The sequence below is a fragment of the Artemia sp. Qi Xiang Cuo genome, chromosome 17, assembly GCF_049724085.1.
Source record: "Artemia sp. Qi Xiang Cuo chromosome 17, ASM4972408v1, whole genome shotgun sequence".
Classification (NCBI taxonomy): domain Eukaryota; kingdom Metazoa; phylum Arthropoda; class Branchiopoda; order Anostraca; family Artemiidae; genus Artemia; species Artemia sp. Qi Xiang Cuo.
The window spans coordinates 41466247-41484602 of record NC_142810.1 but is presented as its reverse complement, the minus strand read 5'-3'; the positions used below and the strand labels follow the sequence as shown (position 1 = coordinate 41484602).

General features: G+C 35.6%; 1 protein-coding gene across 2 annotated transcripts in view; it reads left to right on the top strand.

The window, feature by feature from the left end:
- The window catches only part of LOC148942208 (protein ecdysoneless homolog), a 222158-nt gene extending 203802 nt beyond the window's left edge, over positions 1-18356 (top strand). For both annotated transcript variants that reach the window (XM_089103380.1, XM_089103381.1), the window contains exons 10-11: positions 11139-11246; positions 16901-18356. In XM_089103380.1, coding sequence (XP_088959506.1) covers positions 11139-11246; positions 16901-17166 — 374 coding nt within the window. In that variant the 3' untranslated portion in view covers positions 17167-18356. The remainder of the gene's footprint in view (positions 1-11138; positions 11247-16900) is intronic.

Below are 18356 nucleotides of genomic sequence, written 5' to 3'. Positions count from 1 at the left end.
GGAAATTAGGTTAGCAGCGGGTTTTGTATTATATCTGGAGTTAAGCAGGGTTGTGTTCTGTAGCCCTTTATATGGATTATTTTGATGGACTGTGTTTTAAGGAGCACAGGAAAGGCAATGGGAGACCACGGAATCAAATGGAGAGGAAAAATTCTCCTGGACTTGGATTATGCTGATGATTTAAGTATCCTATATTAAAGGATGAGAAAAATGAATGAAGTCTTAGAGGTTTTGCAAGTTCAGGGCGCTAGTATTTGTTGGAAAATTAATGTAAGGAAGACTAAGTCACTAAGGCTAGGAACAAGAGAAGATGAAAAGGTGACGTTGGGTAATGAAAAATTTGATCAGGGGGATAGCTTCACTTACCTGGGTAGTATTATTAGTAAAGACGATGGGAGCAGTGAAGATATTAAAAGTAGAATAGCCAAAGCTCTGGATGATTTTTCACAGTTAAAAAAAAGTCTGGAAGAATAGGAAGATAAATCTGCAAACCATGATTAGAGTCTTAGAAACTACAGTGATCAAATATGGCTCTGAAGCATGGACGCTCTGAAAAGTGGATGAAGATTTGCTAGATGTTTTCCGGAGAAATTGCTTAAGGATTGTTCTGGGTACCCGGCTGACTGACCGTATTTCAAACAATAGGCTATACGAAAAATATGGTTCAATACCGCTTTCTAGATCTATAATGAAAGAAAGGTTGAGGTGGTTAGGGCATGTTGTGCGGATGAAGGATGACAGATTGCCGAAGATTGTTCTTTTCGGCCAACCATCTTGGGCTAAACGGAAAGCAGGTCGTCCCCGTCTGGGGTGGGAGGATGTCATAAAAAAAAATTTAAAAGAAATGGGAACATCTTGGGCAGGCGTAAAAAAGAAGGCGTTGAATAGATTAGGATGGAGGAAGAGCATGCGTAGCTATGTTAACCTCAGGCGGCTTTGTGCTGCGGTGAGTTGTTAGTAGTAGTAGTAGTATCAATAAGCTTCCATGCACTGTGGAATATTGATTGTACCTTCTTTTTTCTGTTGTAGCCCACAACCTATTTTGCGGTCTCCTGAGAGTGTCAAGGATAGTAACCCATTGACTATGAACTGGAAGATGCTCACTTAGTACCAAGAACTTGTTAAACGGACTTGCCTCACACTCTTGTCGCACATGTAAATCCTTCAGTTTTCTTACATTGAAGGTACTTACTGAAGAGTGGGGCTTTACAAAAGTTTTTAGTTTCAGTCTACACCGCAACAGTGAGATGATGGTCTGAGTAGTAATCAGCACCAAGAAAATTTTCGCATCCTCAAGACACCGTTGTCTGTGCTTTGAGATTAGGATGTAGTCAATTTCCTTTCTTGTTTTACCATCAAGCTAGTTCGATGTGCACTTCTGCATATTTTTATTTGGGAACCATGTTGCCCCAACTGTGAGCTCATGTGTCGCGCAAAAAATGAGTCAAACGAATTCCACTGTTGTTCATTTCACCAAGACCGAAACGTCATTTTCAAATTTTGCATTGAAGTCCCTCAAAAAAGTTACAACGTCGTGGCAATGAACTTTAGTGGCAACAATGAAATAACACCCGATAAAAGTCATCCCTAGTCTGATCAGTTGCTTAATTAGTTAGTGGATATACAACAATAATTGTTTTCTTCGCTTGCGAAGTAGCAAAGCGAGCACGAAGGATTCTTTCACTTACAAGTTCCCAATCCCCTAGGCACCTATTTGCTCGGCCACTTATTGCTATTACAACACCCGGTTCATTCTTAGTCTCTGGTTCTGAATATAATGGGTGGTAGTTTTCATTATTTAGGTTCCCAACGCCAGTAAGCTGGGTCTCAGAAAGTCCAGCAATATCAACGCAGAACTTTTCGAGAATTCGCTTAGACTATTAATTTTTTTTAGCTGCATTTCGTACATTGTTCGTGCATTTAACCATCCAATTTGAAAAGACTCAGCCGTTTTCAATAGTCTTGTACAGGGGTATGCATACTCATTATAGTAGAAAAAGGTAATTCGATGCTATTTGCTGGTGTTTCTTGAGCTATTTCTTTTTTACGATGGCGACTCACTAGACCTCCGACCAACCAACAAGTTGGAACGCTCGGAGCGCATTAGCCACTGTCTCGTCCGGTGTAAATCTCGATACGGTTGTACCCCTACACCATGTTGAGGTGTGCTGCCGGAGTTCGGCGGCTGCCCCGGAGGGGGGGGGGGAGTCAAGCTTCGTCCTTTACGACGTCATCACTGCTATGACAATCGCAAAATTAGCTTTAACTCTACTCTCAACCTATTTCAGCTTAAGTTACAATATACAGGGCCATTTATAAATGAAAAAAAGAGATGGCGCCACAGCAAAGTGCCGTTTTTGTTATTTTGTGCCTCAAAACACCAATTTTGCCCAATTAGGGCCAAAATGCCGAGGAATGGGAAATCTAAGATAGTCAGTATTAATTTAATGTGCTAAAACTCTTCACTGATGATTTATAGTTCACCATCTTTAAAATTGAAGAAAATCGAATTTTTTCATGGATATTAAAGCTGTCGTGTCTCCTCTTTTCTTTTCTTTTTTTTCCAGAGATAATTTTATAGAATCAAAGGTCGAAGATAATAATGAGAGGGCTCATTTGGTTGGAAATAATATTTTTAACACCCTTTTAAAATTATTAACGTATCGGGCCACAGTCAAAATGTCGTTTTCTGCCACGAAGCAACAATTATGGCCAAATACAGTCACAATGCCAGGGAGTGAAAATCCTGAATTAGCCAATCTACCGAAAATGTTTATCTAAGACCCGGTGCATCAGTAAGGGTAGGGGGTGGTATTTTCTCCTTTTTTGTATTTTTATTAGAAACAATGGAAGTTGACCCCCCCTACAGTTTTTATGAACTGGCGCCACTGTATAAAATCTATCTTTCCCCTAAACCCCCTAATCTCGAGCTGTTTTGGGGGTTTTCTAATAACCTGCCATCCTATGCGGGCTCCAGGTCATATTCCTCAACTCGTGCTTCAGTTTTCTGGAGTATCTACCTCTCTCAATGGTGCCGAACTTCAAGAATTTAGCCAAACTTCTTGTTTGCCATATATTTTTTTACTGTTATTTTTTGTGTTTATTTTAGCATTAATATTTGTGTACAAGTGACTTTTTGGGAAAGGAGTATAAAGTAAGGTTCATAAAGAGGTAGCTTATGAAAAAACAGTCCATTTGATTCGCCGTTCGATGCTCGATCTAAAAATAAAAATAATTTTTGTCGTAAATATCGATGAAAAAGCCAAATTATGTCTGATGAAAAGAATATATGCATCACTTAATTAAAAAAAAAAAAAAAATACAAAAAAATCTCTTTGTAGTTGCTCAGGGTAAACAAACCTCTCTCCGGCCATCCTTTTGTTTTAATGAATTTAAAAGAAAGGAGTTTAGCTAGGTGAATGAAACTTTCAGGGAATTTCCGAAATTGATATTTGATCTAATTGCTAAAAAGCTTCATTCACCTGCTCTGCTGCTTTGTCCAAAATATAGAAGGAAGTTTGTCTGTAAAGCCATTGTTTAGAAAGGGACAGATGATGTACGGTGGCGAATCGAAATTTTGTTTCTCTTTCACTTTTATCATACCCTGTGTATTTTTTGCCACTCTCACAAATCTTCTACTCTTGCCATGTGGATCCGTCTGACAAAGGACTCCTCTCGTAGAAATAAAAATCAATATTAGATCTTTTACAACATTTCCATGAAAACCTGTGTAAGGAATTCAGGAAGGCAAACGTAGATATAAGGGATGCTCGTTTCCCTGATACTAGACCCTGGCGCCGTGCCGATGAGGGAGGGCCGGTGGCGGCAGGGCCAAAAATAGCGCGCCACGCCGCGCCGCCGGTAAGATGTTGGCGGCGTGCCGCCGGTATGATGTCGGTGGCGCGCCGCCGGTGCGAGCAATGTTGACCGCAGACATTAATGTTTTCACCAGTCTTTCTCAAATCAAAGCTTAAATTTACAACAGATTCGAGCCTATTCATGAGTTCAAAAATTCACAAGTCGCTGGCGGGAACTGGTCTTCTTCGTTATTCATCAAGAGAAGTAGAAATCCGGTAGAAACGAAATGGCTGTGGCGTTTCAGAACCCTTGCATAATACGAGTAGTTCAAGTATCTATTAGCTATGTATTCTTAACATAAATAATTATCAAAATTAGTAGTTTTTTTCATCGAGCACTACTGCATATAAACTTCAAATACCGTATCACAAAATTCGTCAGTTATCTGGGTAAAAACTTTGAATATAACTTTGAACTTAGAAGCTTAATTTTTTCATAATGCCCTTTGCCTATATCTATTTTGGCACCTTTAAAACAGTTGAAATGGGCGACTTTGATATTGATTGTTTTTGTTTTTTTTTTTGCTCTTTTGGATTCCTAAGAAGCCTTCTTGTATTAAAAACTGGTTTTTAATAACAATAAAAAAATGCATTTAAAAGTTTTTTTTTTTTTTTGGCTTATTTATAGAATATACGTCATGTAGGCTAAGGCTGAACTGCTGCTGTTTAATTGCTTTTGGCTGCTCTTTTGGATATTATTCATTTTTTCTTTTGGGGATTCATTCCAAATTATAAACTGATAAATACCTAATATCAGTCAAATTATAAACTGTATCTAAAAGGATTAAATTTATCAAATTGAAAAATACATGATGAACACTTCACATGAGAACACTTTAATTCCAATGACACAAAAAACACTTAATAGTTTATTCGCTATGAAGAAAAATGAAGTGTCAGCTATTTTCTTAGGTAAAAATGAAAAGCTCGTCCGTTTTAAGTGTAATTAAATGAAATAATATTCAGACTGAAGTAGCTCCAGGAAGATGTTGAAATTTTCATCCTAGTTCGTCACTTTTAATCCAAGCAAAATGTTCCAAATGCTCACAAGAATTACCAAATTTAAGAAAGTCGCAACAATAAGTCACCTGTAGTCAAAATACTCAAAGACTCCTCTTTGATCCCCACTCAGACTCAAAGCTTCTGCTATTGTCATTTCAATGGAAATCTCCAACGAGTGTCTTTATAAAAGAGCTTTCAAGCGTAGTTAGGGATATTTAGCCTTTTTTGCTTTTCTTCAAAGCTTTGAAAATAGTGTTATAATATTCCAAATGTTATAGTAGTGCATATTTTTGGCAGTCATTTGTGAGGTGATCGACTTTTTTCAACCACTGTAGATACGTAAGAACGTTGCAACATCTAGTACCTTGAGGTCATAAGACTGTCAAAGACTCCTCCTTGAACCTCCCACATTGAAAGCTTTTGTTATGACCTGGACTTTTAATGTAACTTTGGCAATGGATCAAGGGTGTCATTGTTACTCGAGCGCAACGTTAGGTGGGGATGTCGATATCGCTTCCGTCACACCAATTTGTTTTAATGTGAATCTTCTTGATACATTTGAATGAATATTTTCAAACTAAACATGTTTTATCAATAGGAAAAAAAACGGATTGGACGCATATGTCCGTTTTCCTTTGGACGATAAAACCATGCAAGTTCTGTATCAAGTATAACTCACGAAAATATTGTTAATTTTGTCAACTTTTCAACTTTTTGGCATCCCTGCTTTCAATAAACAAAAATCAAGGTACTATCACTTGAATATAATAACTCCCTATGCCCCCCTTCTCGATACCATCTTGATAGGATACCGTCTCTGCTTTCATTAGAAAAATAATTTACTTAATAAATAACTAGGTCACTATACGGTTCAAACAAACACGCAAAATAACGTTAAACAGCTTATTATTCTTTGAAAAAAAATTGAGGGTATAAGTAAAGGGGTACAAAGACAACAACAAAAATGTCGAAATTAATTAGATGTACCTCAAATTATTGGGAAATTGAGTGATAGATTTGCCATGGCATTCCATAAGATCCAAAGAATCTAATTAAAAGGGAGCACACACAAAAGCCAAATAAGGCCAATAGCCTATGAGAAATCGCAAAATATCCAAGACAATGAACAAGTCCTTATGGGGGACCCTGGGTTTATCAAAAATATTCCACTGTGGTTTAAAAGGAAATTGATACCATCTTCTTGCGTCTCGAATTCAATTGTAAAAAATAGTGATGGTTTATAGATCCTTCCCTTCAATTTATAAAAAATTTGTCACTATCCTTAAAATACTATAGCCCCCTATCCCCCCCCCCCCTTATAAGCAAAAATTAACAAATTTTTATTAATCATATTTTTGGGGTAAATTCCGTTTAAATATGTAATTCCCCAACCATGTAAATTGCTTAGTCTATAGCTAAATTTTGTCTCAGCCGTAGGTTTTTTTTGTTGTTGTTTTTTTTGGGGGGGGGGGGGGTAAAAATGTTCAAGAAAGAAGATTGTATTTTCTATCAGGTGCTCAATAATTGAGTATTAAACATTAAGAAAATCTTATCTAAAAACAGCCCAAAAAAAAAATCTGCAAACTTACAATTCAGCTGTAGAAACAATCTGTAGGCTGTCAATTTCAAAATCCAACAAAAGGCTGAAGCTGTATAGTAGTGAATGCGTTCTATAATTCTATTCAACTTGAAAATAAAATTTTTGACTATGAAGGATGTAAGAAATAGTGATTGGGAAACTACATTCAAAATGATTTAAACTCATTTCATAAAGACAATACTTTTTTTGTCAACATATGAAGAACTGTGTATATTACAATATTTGCAATTGCATATTGCATCTGTCTGGTTCTTATGCAAAGTAACAAAAGAGACAAAAATTAATGAACAAGAGAGTAGGGAAGAATTATGGTGTGCAAAGTATTATTGGGCAGGGAAAGTCACTGGTGATAAATCGCTAGGGGTGGTACCGTTATTGCGTGATTTTTGTAGAATCGGGGAACTAATTTTTTTTTCGGGTTGACGCATAGATTTTCGGGGAAATACCCGAAAATTCGGGGATAGTGTAAGCTCTGCTTGATTTCTAATCAGTAAAATCGAAATACTAAACCATACGAGAAGGAAAAGCTCCGACTTTGCGGTTGACGCAATAAAGAATTGCCGCAAAATTAATTTGAAGTCGACCGAACGCCGCCACCTCGGCCGGTGGCGGCGGGCCGGCGATGCGCCGGCGGAGTTACGCCACTTCGGCGGGGTTCACCGGGGCCTCTCGGCGGCGGCGTTCGGTCGATCCGCCGGCGCGGCGCCGGGGTCTTCCTGATACTATACGCTAAATGAGTGGACCTTTGTGTTGCATCAACAAAATAATGTTACTCAAAGTCTATAATCAATAATTAGTTAAAATATCTATCTGTGACGTCTCAAAGAAACCGGTGAGATTATGTACCTCGGGACTCTTATCTATGTGACAAAGTTTTACATATTTTGTGGTAGAGTTTAAGAGAAGTAGGAAGTAAAACCTCCAGATAAAGTCCTATTGCACCAAAACTCATGCTTACTTTTTAGTTTCTTCACCTAAGTAAGAACAATATCTTTTTATAGGGTTTATTGTGTATATTCAAAAAGCTAAAAAAGTATAAACTAACTTGAGAAACAAGTTTTTCTGGTGGGAGGAAAGCTCTCAGGTCTTAGTGACCTGAAAGAAAAATTGTCTTTCTGCTCGAAAAGGTATTTCGAGAAAAACTGCTATTAAAGATTATGACTCCTTCTATATACGATATTATAAAGAATCTTGAAAAACTAAAAAAATTGAATCTATATCCCTATTTGACATCCTAAGATAGAACGTAAAAAATAATATTTTCTCTTACAAGGCATGAGAAAAAAAAATACTCAAAACAGTCATAAAATAATTTGGCTCTCAAATTCATCTCGTAGGAATGACAGAATAAGATGAATTTGCTGACAAGAAATACCTCGTTTTTTGTTTTTTTTTTTTTTCACTTTGATTTCACAGTTTTCATTTAATTTCAGAAGTATCAGGGATGTACTAAAAAGATGAGGACACACAAGAGAATTATTCTAAGAAAGTATACCTCAATTTTGTTGCTAACTTATTTGTTTGTTAATTGAATTGTTTGTTGCTAAGCAAAAGAGAGTCACACAAAGTCTCTACATAAGTCATTGAAAAGAGCGGAACAAGATATGTTGGATGACAATTTTATCACTAAGAATTTTGGTTTTTTACCAGAATAAGACAATTTCTCTCTCAAGTCTTGCCATGGCTGCCACTTCTTCGTTTTTTTTCCTAAAATCTGGGGATCCCAATTTGAGCTTTTGGTGTTTTGAACGTAAATGTATTACCGTAGAAAAATGTATTAGGTGTGTTTGCGGGTATAACCATTATATAAAACAAATAAAAAGTGTTTTGTGTTGAAACAAAGAAATGAAATTAAGACTTAAGTAAAAACTATATATTAACAATGAAAAATTATATTTGCCATTAATGGCCAGTTTCCTTAGAGCAAATGCGAAAAATAGCCTTGTGTAAGTTAGCATATGGATTCTGTAAACTATATTTTCTCATGAGGTGAGTTTTAAGTTCAATGAAAACTCATCAACTCTAATTAACTCGTCAACTCAAAAATTTCTATTGAAAATCACAACTTCATATTTTGGTGCATTAAATCCAACTTCACGGTAATTTTCAGAAATCTTTCGGAAACATTTTTCTAACCCAAAAGTGGGGCCACTTAAATAAAATCTATCTTCTTCGTAACATATTTTCAATATAACAACAACACCTTGATAACACAACACGAAGGAGCTCGACACCGGATCGGTAGCATATCACAGTATGGTTGTAGTGTAGTGACTACGCTCTGTTAGTCTGTTTAGTCCTAGTTTGAATTGGTATTTCCTTAATTAACAAATCATTCCCAGGCCTTCATATTTGAGCTTTATAGGGGGGGGGGGGCATGAACAGAAAACACAAAAAAAACTGATCTAAATAAACTTGACGATATATTACTTTTTAGAAGCTTGTTTATTTCTTGGGGACACAATTACAAGTTAAAACCTTGCTAAAGTCATATGCTTCAGGGACTAGGGTCGTATCAGTGAATCCTCTCCTACATTTAAAGGCTCAGACCAAAAGAATGGGGAGATATTTTTTCCGAAAAAGGTTATTCTTTTCTTCTTCACACCTATGCAGTAAACTATATAGTTGAAACATTTCTTAATTAAAATAACCCAAAATCGGCTAGCGAGATTAGATATATGCTATCATGTATAAATACACTCACCAGGAAAATAGTTCCGTGTGGTCGAGAAACTCATAAAAATGCGCATTGTTTAACGTTATACTTTCTTAAAACGTATATTTTCTGGCATAGGGAGGTAGTCGAGGAGTCGATCAATGTTGTTGCCTAATTAATCAATTAATCAACAAGCTTGATTAATCGACAATGGCCAAGCCTTGAATAGAAACCGCCTGAATATGCTTTACTTGGAATCTTTACGCCGTATACGGTAGGAAACAAGCACTGTTTTTATCCTGAAAACACTTTAAAATTAGATTTTGCAAAATCAAGTTCTTTCACATTGCAATAAAGAGTGACGTTAAAACTTTAAATAACGATAAAATTAGACTATATTTAGACGATTTTAGAACATGTTCTTCCTATCGCAATTCGTCGAGAATGAGTCTAGACATATAGTGTTTTCAGTCAAATCTGAAAAAGAAGAACTTAAGAGATTTTCATTTAAAATTTTTACGAAGATAGCATATCTAGATAAAGCATTAGGGATTACATCAGGCTATGATTCTTACATAGCGATAAGCTTTCAGCCAAAACACAAGTTAAGTTGTTGCTTGAACTACAGGGCATGGAAGGGGCAGGTACTCCCCTAGGATTGAGGGGAGTACCTTGTCATTTTACAGTATATTTCATTCTTTACTTTCGTGTTAAATTAGTGCTTTTTTTTAATTCAAGTTTTATTTTTACTTGATTATAATAAGTAAATCATGGTCTGCACAATAATGTACCTGGGGACAAAATACGCTTCCGTGTGGGAGTTTTGACATAGGAAAATGGTATATTCATATTATTTCCAAAAAAAGTATGTATCACCTAGTTTTTGGGTCTTTTATAGTTAGGCTCGTTTTTGGTCAAAATTGTGTATAGGGCCGAAAGTCGGCACAAAGTGGCATCAAACGCTCGTTTATTGGGATGTAATATTGTGTCTTCACTTAAAAAAATAAGTGACCCCACCCCCCAAACTTTTTAGGGAAACGGGACCACTGAATGGTGCTGATAATTTCAGAAGTCAAGTGAAGGGGGTATAGAACCGCATGATAAAATCTAACGGAGGTCAAAAATCTGGAATGAAAAAAACTAAAACATTCCTGCATTCAAATTGAAGAGTATAGAACAATTTTTTAGGACAGCTTGGATGTTGGGTGTGACTAGAAGTAAGTTTTTAAGCTTCCCTGCAGCTACTCACCTTTGCTTGCAGTTCTACTCTGTCATCACCGCGTGACCACAAGTGAGATGGTAAAGGAATGGTTGAAATACCATTCAAGTGAAAAATTGATGCCTCATAATTCATAGCCACTTAAGCTATGCCACTTAAGTATATTGACTTAAGCCCAATGTTGTAACAGAACATAAAGTTTTGCTGTTATGTTGGTGTTTTACTCCTTCCAAACTATTAATTCTTTTATTTTATTGAAGGATTATTGGTAAATTTCTACCAAATCATATTATTGACTTACGCATAAAGTGAATATACCACTCGATGCCTTTTTTATGCTGATTACGAATATATTAATCATTCCTATCGGAAATGAATTTCAGCCCCCCCCCCTATATAAGCCAATTCAGGGTATATATTTCTACATTAGGGGGAGTGGGGGCAAATTTTGTTTCTGATGTAAATGGGAGGTAAGTTTAAACTTTACCCCCACCCCCCTAATGTAGAAATATATACCCTGAATCGCATATATAGGGGGGGGGGGGGCTGAAATTCATTTCCGATAGAAATGATGATTATATCCGTAATCAGCATAAAAAAATGCATCGAATGGTGTATTCACTTTATTCCTAACTCAATAATATGATTTGGTAGAAATTTACCGGATTATTTTCTTGATCAATATATATTGATCAATATCAATCTAGATCTAGATCAATCTAGATCAATATCAATTGATCTAGATCAATATCTAGAAATTATTTTCTATTAATTATTTTATTTTATTGAATGATTATTTTCTAGATTTGGGAGTACCTGACGATGAAAGTTTCCATAGTAATGAAAGTGGTGATGATTCAAGTTTTAGCGAGTACAGTTCTGAGCCAGAAAATGAATTTCATCTCCCTCGAGGTTTGTATCATCCAATTTTTCAGATTTATAACCATCTTCTCATCATCATGAAGAATTATCTGGTTAAGCTTTAAAGTTTCCATGCTGAATACCCTCAAGTCATGGCTTAAAATAGCTCTTCTATAAAGCTCCTGAATTGTAACAAATCTATGCTAGAATTGTCAATACCACATTAAAGAAATGATAATAGTTAAACCAATAACGTTGCTTTCAGAACTATTTTTCACTGTTATCATTCTTTTTTCATCCAAATGTGTTAGGGCGAATATTCTTGTGACTAGGGGAGGCTATAGCTGCAAGATCTCTCCGGATTGTCTAAAGAGTTTACAGCAGAAACAGTTTATTTTTATTATTATTAGTATGATCAATCAACGTATGCTTTCGTACAGTTCTTGTCTTTGAAGGGGTTCGATGGAATTACTGGTCTGATACTGGCCTGGTAAAACGAATAAATTAGGAAATTGATAACAGTTGAATCTTCAGCAATTTAACGTGAGAAGATAAGGATTAGAAACTGCTAGCGCCACTGATAGTATAGTGTCTTGCGATTTCATTAAAAAGGAGGTCATTGATATAATTGATTTGGAGTGTTGTAGGATTAAAGCGAAAATTCGTCTGTAAGTTAAAACTAACGAGGATTTATTTTCAAGAAGAATATAAAGTCAGCATTTTCTTGCTTATAAATTTTGCACACTCGTTGGTCTCGTTCATGTGTTCGTCTGAGCCTCCATCCATGCGGATGCCTGTATAACTCATGTGCTGCATGAAACTCAATTTTACAAAACAAATTCCAAGTGGCGCAAAGGTCGTCAAATTGACGTTTCAGTTGCTTGGTCTTTTTTACAGGAACAAGTAGTAAGTTTGTCATCCAAACGTGTTGCAGCGAGGATAGAACCCCGGGCCCCGTATTGTGAAGTAGATCATTAACCCACTGTGCTAGATCAGGGTACCTTGTAGATTTATTATGTCTAATTCAGTTCAATTTCCCAGTCTTATTTCAAATGATTTCGTCCTTATGGCCAGAAACACAGTTCAAAACGTTGGTTCTAACTTGCAAATATTATGCAAAAATTATAATAGTCAAAGAAACTTTTTGTCTCTTTGATTTGAAGAGGCCATTGACACATCAAGGAAGCTAGTCGTTAAATGTGATTATTAATTGTGTAAAAAAATGAAAAGAAGGTGTGATATTTATAATTTTTTAGCATACCCATACACCTGAATTTCTTGTTTTTTTCTTGGAGGTAGGGGGCGTCAAAATCCACCGAACCTGGTCAATTATGCGGAAAAAAAGACTGAAAGAATCTTTGCATTGCGGTAAGAGGTTCTGAACCCAAAACAATGAGAGGAGGCAGTACTGCTTTTTAGGTATACTGCAGATACCTAAAATTTGGTTATAGATACCCCAAAATTGGCTGATCTAGACGTTAAATCTAAATTTTGTCGACATATCAAGCACTTTATTTACCTTTTTTGACACACTACTAATATTGTTAGCATAATGGACTTGCAACCAATGTGTCTTCTAGGACGGGGGGCTGAGTCCCGGGGTCGACAGTCCTTTGGGTTAAGGTAGAGGTCAGTAGTGTGACTCTGTAAACTCAGCTACTTTAACCCTGGGGATATTACGGTTAAAGGAATTCCCACGTAACATCTGAATTTCAGATGCCAGGTGTGAGAGAAAACGCTTAGTATTGCTGCAAGTACAAGTAAGTAAGTAAATGTTGTCCATCTTCTCTTCTCTATTTTCATCAGAGAGTAAATAAAGTAGACAGAGTAGTAGTAAACCTAACTTAACGCCGAGATTCTTGTACGTGAGAAACTTGGTGCAGCTGGTGGATAAAGGAAGTTGTCTCAAGCTAAGATTAGATTTGAGATGTCAATATTCTTTGAACATGAAAATATAGATATATTTGACGTAACTACTGCACAATTGTTGTTATTATATATACGATGCTAATTATTTGAGTAATGTCTGCTAACCTAGAATGAACGCAAGTTACGACATAATAGTTAAACTACAGCATTGTATTTAAACTAAATAGCCAAGGTAGAAATTACCAAAAATAAATGTAGTACTTTCATCAGACAACACTGCCAACAGGCCAGGGCGGAGTTGCGAATCTTTTTTAGTACATTTCAAAATTACTCAAAATTCAAACATTTAAGGAACGTTTGAGTCAGTAACATTTTGAACTGCAGTCCTAATAACGTCATTAGATCACGAATCATTTCTGACCTGTTTGTCACTGTTTTTGAATATCTTCAACGCGTCGCTAAGCTATTTCAGCTGAAAGGGCATTTCTTTGATCCTATTTTTGTTTGTTTTTATTTGCAAAGTCATTAAATAAGTCTTCAGAACCAATCAGTTTTTTATTAATGCCAATGCTAAGAACTGCAACACGGCTGGCAGGCGCATGGTGATTAAGCCTGAAAAAAAAAATATTTGATATTTTTTTTTTTTTCCAAGTTGAATACATACTTAGCAGTATATCCAGATTTATCTTCATTTGTCATTTCATATTTATATTTTGAAGAGAGCCCCTCTCACACTTTTGAAGGGAAGAGTTACTTAATATTATTATTCCTGGCTGTAATTACATCTCTACATAAAGTACTAATCAGTTTGCCACCATTCTTAATGTATTCATGCTTTTTTGTCCACACATCTTGAAATAATCTTTTTTTTGTCTGTGTTTTTACTTTTCAAATTATTTTTCAAACAGTAGTAATTATTTCACTTAGGTAGCTGCTCAGTAATTATTTAGCTCCATAACTGTTTAACTATCTTGTACTACTGAACATGGTGTACAACTGAGAGATCGACATACGCCGCACGCCTAATGATGATAAAATTCTTTTCGAGAATGTCGCTGTGTTTCGCCTATTATCGTAGCCACAACTCTGTATTCACAATAAAATTTGGTTCTTTGTGCCTATTTTCAGTTTCATTTCTTAATGTTCGTTTCGTTTTTTATGATGTATAGTTGTGTTTTTACAGTTTTTTCGAGACTACAGAGGGTCACTCGGTAACTTGCAAATCATAGGTTCCTGACTTCGGGTGTAGAGTCATTTGGGAGCTACTGAAAGTGAACTATATTTTTAACAGTTTTGTTTTCTTTTGAATTGATGTACTAGCAAAATTGGATGCTGGTTAAACCTCGATAAGTTCTTTTTGTTGACACTAGTATCTTTTCTAAAACAAGTTCGGCAGATTAAAGATGACAGATTGTTTAAGATCTCAGGCCAACCATCTACAGGCAAACAAAACGCATGTCGTCCAGGAATGGGGTGGGAGTAGGTCGTAAGGAATGATCTAAGGGAAATTATAACTTCTTGGGAGGGTGTAGAGAGGGAGGCTTTAAATAGATTAGGATTGAGGAGGGGTGCGCGTAGCTGTGTTGGCCTCAGGCGGCTGGGTGCTACAGTCAGTAGTTTCGTAGTAGTAGCAGTAGTAGTATCTTTGTGGAAAATCAATTTATTTTTATTAATCTAATATAATATATTTTCATTAATATTTTATTCCTTTTCCATCCATTCCTTCCAATATCAAGTACAAAATCAATGGCTGAATAAAACAATCTCAGGTTTTTTCTAAACTGAATTTCAAATCTCAGTAAAATGCTATTGTCATGTTTGCCTAAGGGCTTGAATTTATTTTTAAGTCTAATTTGTGGTCGTTGTTAGTTTTATCTCTTCATTCGCGGTAATTTATGATCGTTTTAGGCTTGATGTCTTACATAAGCTTGTTTCCAACCCTTTTAAGTTTTAAATTTAATTTTTTACTTTTCATCGAAAAACTTAATCAGTTGTATCTACTTCGTTCTCGAATCACAACAAAAATGATATTTAATAACAGCGTTTCTTATACATAATACAAATTATTTATTTTTGAAATGAGTGGTTTACGATATTAAGAACTGTAGGCATTTTTGTTTATTATTTACACGGAAAACTATTATAGGAAGAGCCAACAGAGCTGAGTTATAAAGAAGAGAAGGATACACGAATTGTCAGAACCCTTGCCTGATAGTTTTACTACTGATGACGGTCACTGCATATGTGACTGAAATATCTAGTATTTTGGTGAAATTTATCACTGTTTGTGGAAGTCATCACTGTCTATTAAAAGGATTTTATCTCTATTTGAACTTTTATTTATCCTTATATATTTTGTATGAGCAAACGAATTTGCTATGAAAATTTGGGAGGGGGGTCTTTGCTCTTTTCTTTCCCTAGGAGATGATAATTTTTCAGAATTGTAACCTTTTTATAATTGATCTGTCTCTGTCATAAGCTTCCATAGCCTATGATTTCCATAGCAAATCATCCAAAATCATCCTGCGTCTTTGGCATTTTTTCGCCTAACTTTTTGGTATTTGTGTTTTTTATTTCACAGCAAGAACAAACATTTTGATTAGTAAATATGTACAGTTAAAAAAATTTATGCAAATCTAAAGCCTAAATAGATTTTTTATTTTAAGAGCCATGTTTTTTTAATTTGGATATTTAACTGCTGAGATTAAAAACCAGAGTCCTCTTAAAAGATAGTTAGGGTAATTAGTTATAAGTGAGATTTCCTAGTATTTACTTACTATTCCTATCTAGACTTTTGAATTATATTTCAAGATGGTACGATGTTTTCTTTATATATCCCCCCCCCCAAAAAAAATATGATTATCTGTCTGGTATCAGTGTCCTGATCGATGTAAAAATTGCTGATTTTCAGCTAATTTGTCTTCTTTAATGTAGATAATTTGGAGGAATTGATTGGATGAAAGATTTAAATGTTTAAGCTATTTAAAGTTCGAGTGCGAGTTATTTTTTCTTTCGAAATGTTTTTTTATCTTGGTTTTCGTTTACTTTTCCTATATTTCTCTAAGATTATTATTACTTGAATGCGTCAAATTCAAAATTGTAAGAAACAACCCACAAATTTGCCGTGAGGCCTTCCGGTTAGTTTCCCCCACCCTTCTCCCTGGTATTTTGATTTTTTTACTTCCTTATATTTTTAACATTGATATGCCTACTTTTACCCCATTTTCACCCCCCCCCCTCTTGCTTGGGCCTTGTCTAAATGAAGTTGCACTTATTTGCCTGCGAATAATCTTTGACATTTTAAAAGATATTGTATTTGACCTTTCGATTATCCCTAGATCCAGCACCCTATCAATGCGAAAAATTACTTGTCGGTGACGCTTCAGGCGTAATAAAAACATCACAGATTCCAAGGATTAATACCAAGATGTTTAATTGTCAAATATCGGGATTAGTTACACTCAATCCCCTGAAAACGGGATGATGACCAGAGGTGACTAACATAATTTTTTTTTGTCCTTTTTTTTGTATTTTCTTATTGGCTACTGCTACTGCTCCGCCCTGGCGTTTGAATTATAGCGCACGTGGGCAATGCTATTATTCTGAGCTTTCCAAAACGTCTCAGCTAACACATGGTTAGACTTCCTATCCCTGACAGATTAAATTTCAGAAAGTTTGATTTACTCGAGTAAGTAATTCTTGTGGTAATGAAACGCGCTCCCTGTCAGTGCAAAGTTGGATTAAAGTTGTGTTCGTCAAGTTTTGTGGCATTATTGTGAGTTTAAAGTAGTAATAGGAACTTCTTGTAAGTTTATTGATTTATGCTTTTTCTCTAGCTTCAGACAGAGTTTCCAACGACCTTATGCAATCTATGGAACAAGAATTGATCGATTCTGGTGTTATGCAAGGTCGAGAAGACATTTCCACTTCAAACGAAGATATAGAATTTCAGCCAGTGGCGATAAATGCAGCTTCTCTAAATGGCCTCTTAGAATCCTACAGATCTCAACACGGTCTACCTGGTCCAGCTTCTTCGTTGCTTGGTTCCATGGGAGTACCTCTTGAGAAACTTGCAGCCAATGAGAAGAAAGATGCTCAATAACTCATCATATGAGTGAACATAATCTACGTAGATGCAATCAATGACTTGTCTAGGAATTAGGTTAAAGGGGGAGGAGATACTTTACGGTTAATCTTGCTCAGGGAGGTGATGCTCTATTTTACCGGGTATTTTACCGGGGAATTTGTGTGGGAAAAGAAATTTTATGAAAATACGCGTTAACAAAAATGAGCATTTCGTTTTTGTAAAATAGAACTTGACTTAAAATTATTGCGAGAACCAAATTCGCTCACCCAAAGGGCCCACTGATTATACTCTTATCTATATGTTAAAATTACAGTTGAAAGGGGTGGGGGTGTTAACCATGAATGTTACCATTATGACAACATTCTGAAATTCCCAGAATTCAACAATTAATACTACTCCAAATTTTACGTAAATTATATAAGGGCTAATTAGGCTCTAAAAATATTTTGGCCTAGATATTAGCTTTTCATGGAAAGGATGGCGTCAATTAGAGGAAGAGAAGTCGGGACATTTTCATTGGGAAATGCCTATTTTTGGTATTTTAATTGAAAAAAAGGAAAAAAGGTGAATTTACCCCCTCGCTTAGTTTTAAAAAATACACTCCCCTTCCCCTCCTAAATTTTTTTAAATCGCCGCCACTGACGTCAAATTTTAATGTTTTTCCTATTTATGCATTTTTACCTCATAACTTGTTTTTGTTTGGATGTGCCGAATTTCTTCCAGTTACTGAAATCAAAGATCTGTTATTTTGAATATTAACCTGATAATAGAATGTATTAATTGTAAGCCATAAATGGTTGTAACTCATCAGCAGCGTAACAATAAAATTTTTTGCAGTAATATTTGGGACACATCAAAATAACCTTTTATATTTAGTTTTATCTTTTGTTTATTGGAAGGGTTCTCACTTTTATATCAAATGAAACCTGTTTTTTAAATTGAGTTAAATTATAGACTACTAGTCATAGAAATAGATTATCACTTAGGGACATGTTGGTATTTTTTGGTAAAAAAAAAAAATTTGTTAATTTTTGTTTAGTAACCTGTCTACGAGATCGCCAACACCTTTATTTTATAGACATTAAGCTTCATATTCCCTGTGCGAGTTTTAGTATGTTAGGTTTCTGCAGCCCCTGAGCAGTGGCTTAATTTTGCCAAAATTCTAGGGGGGGGGGGGAGTTGGAGTCAGTTTTCCCAAATCAAGT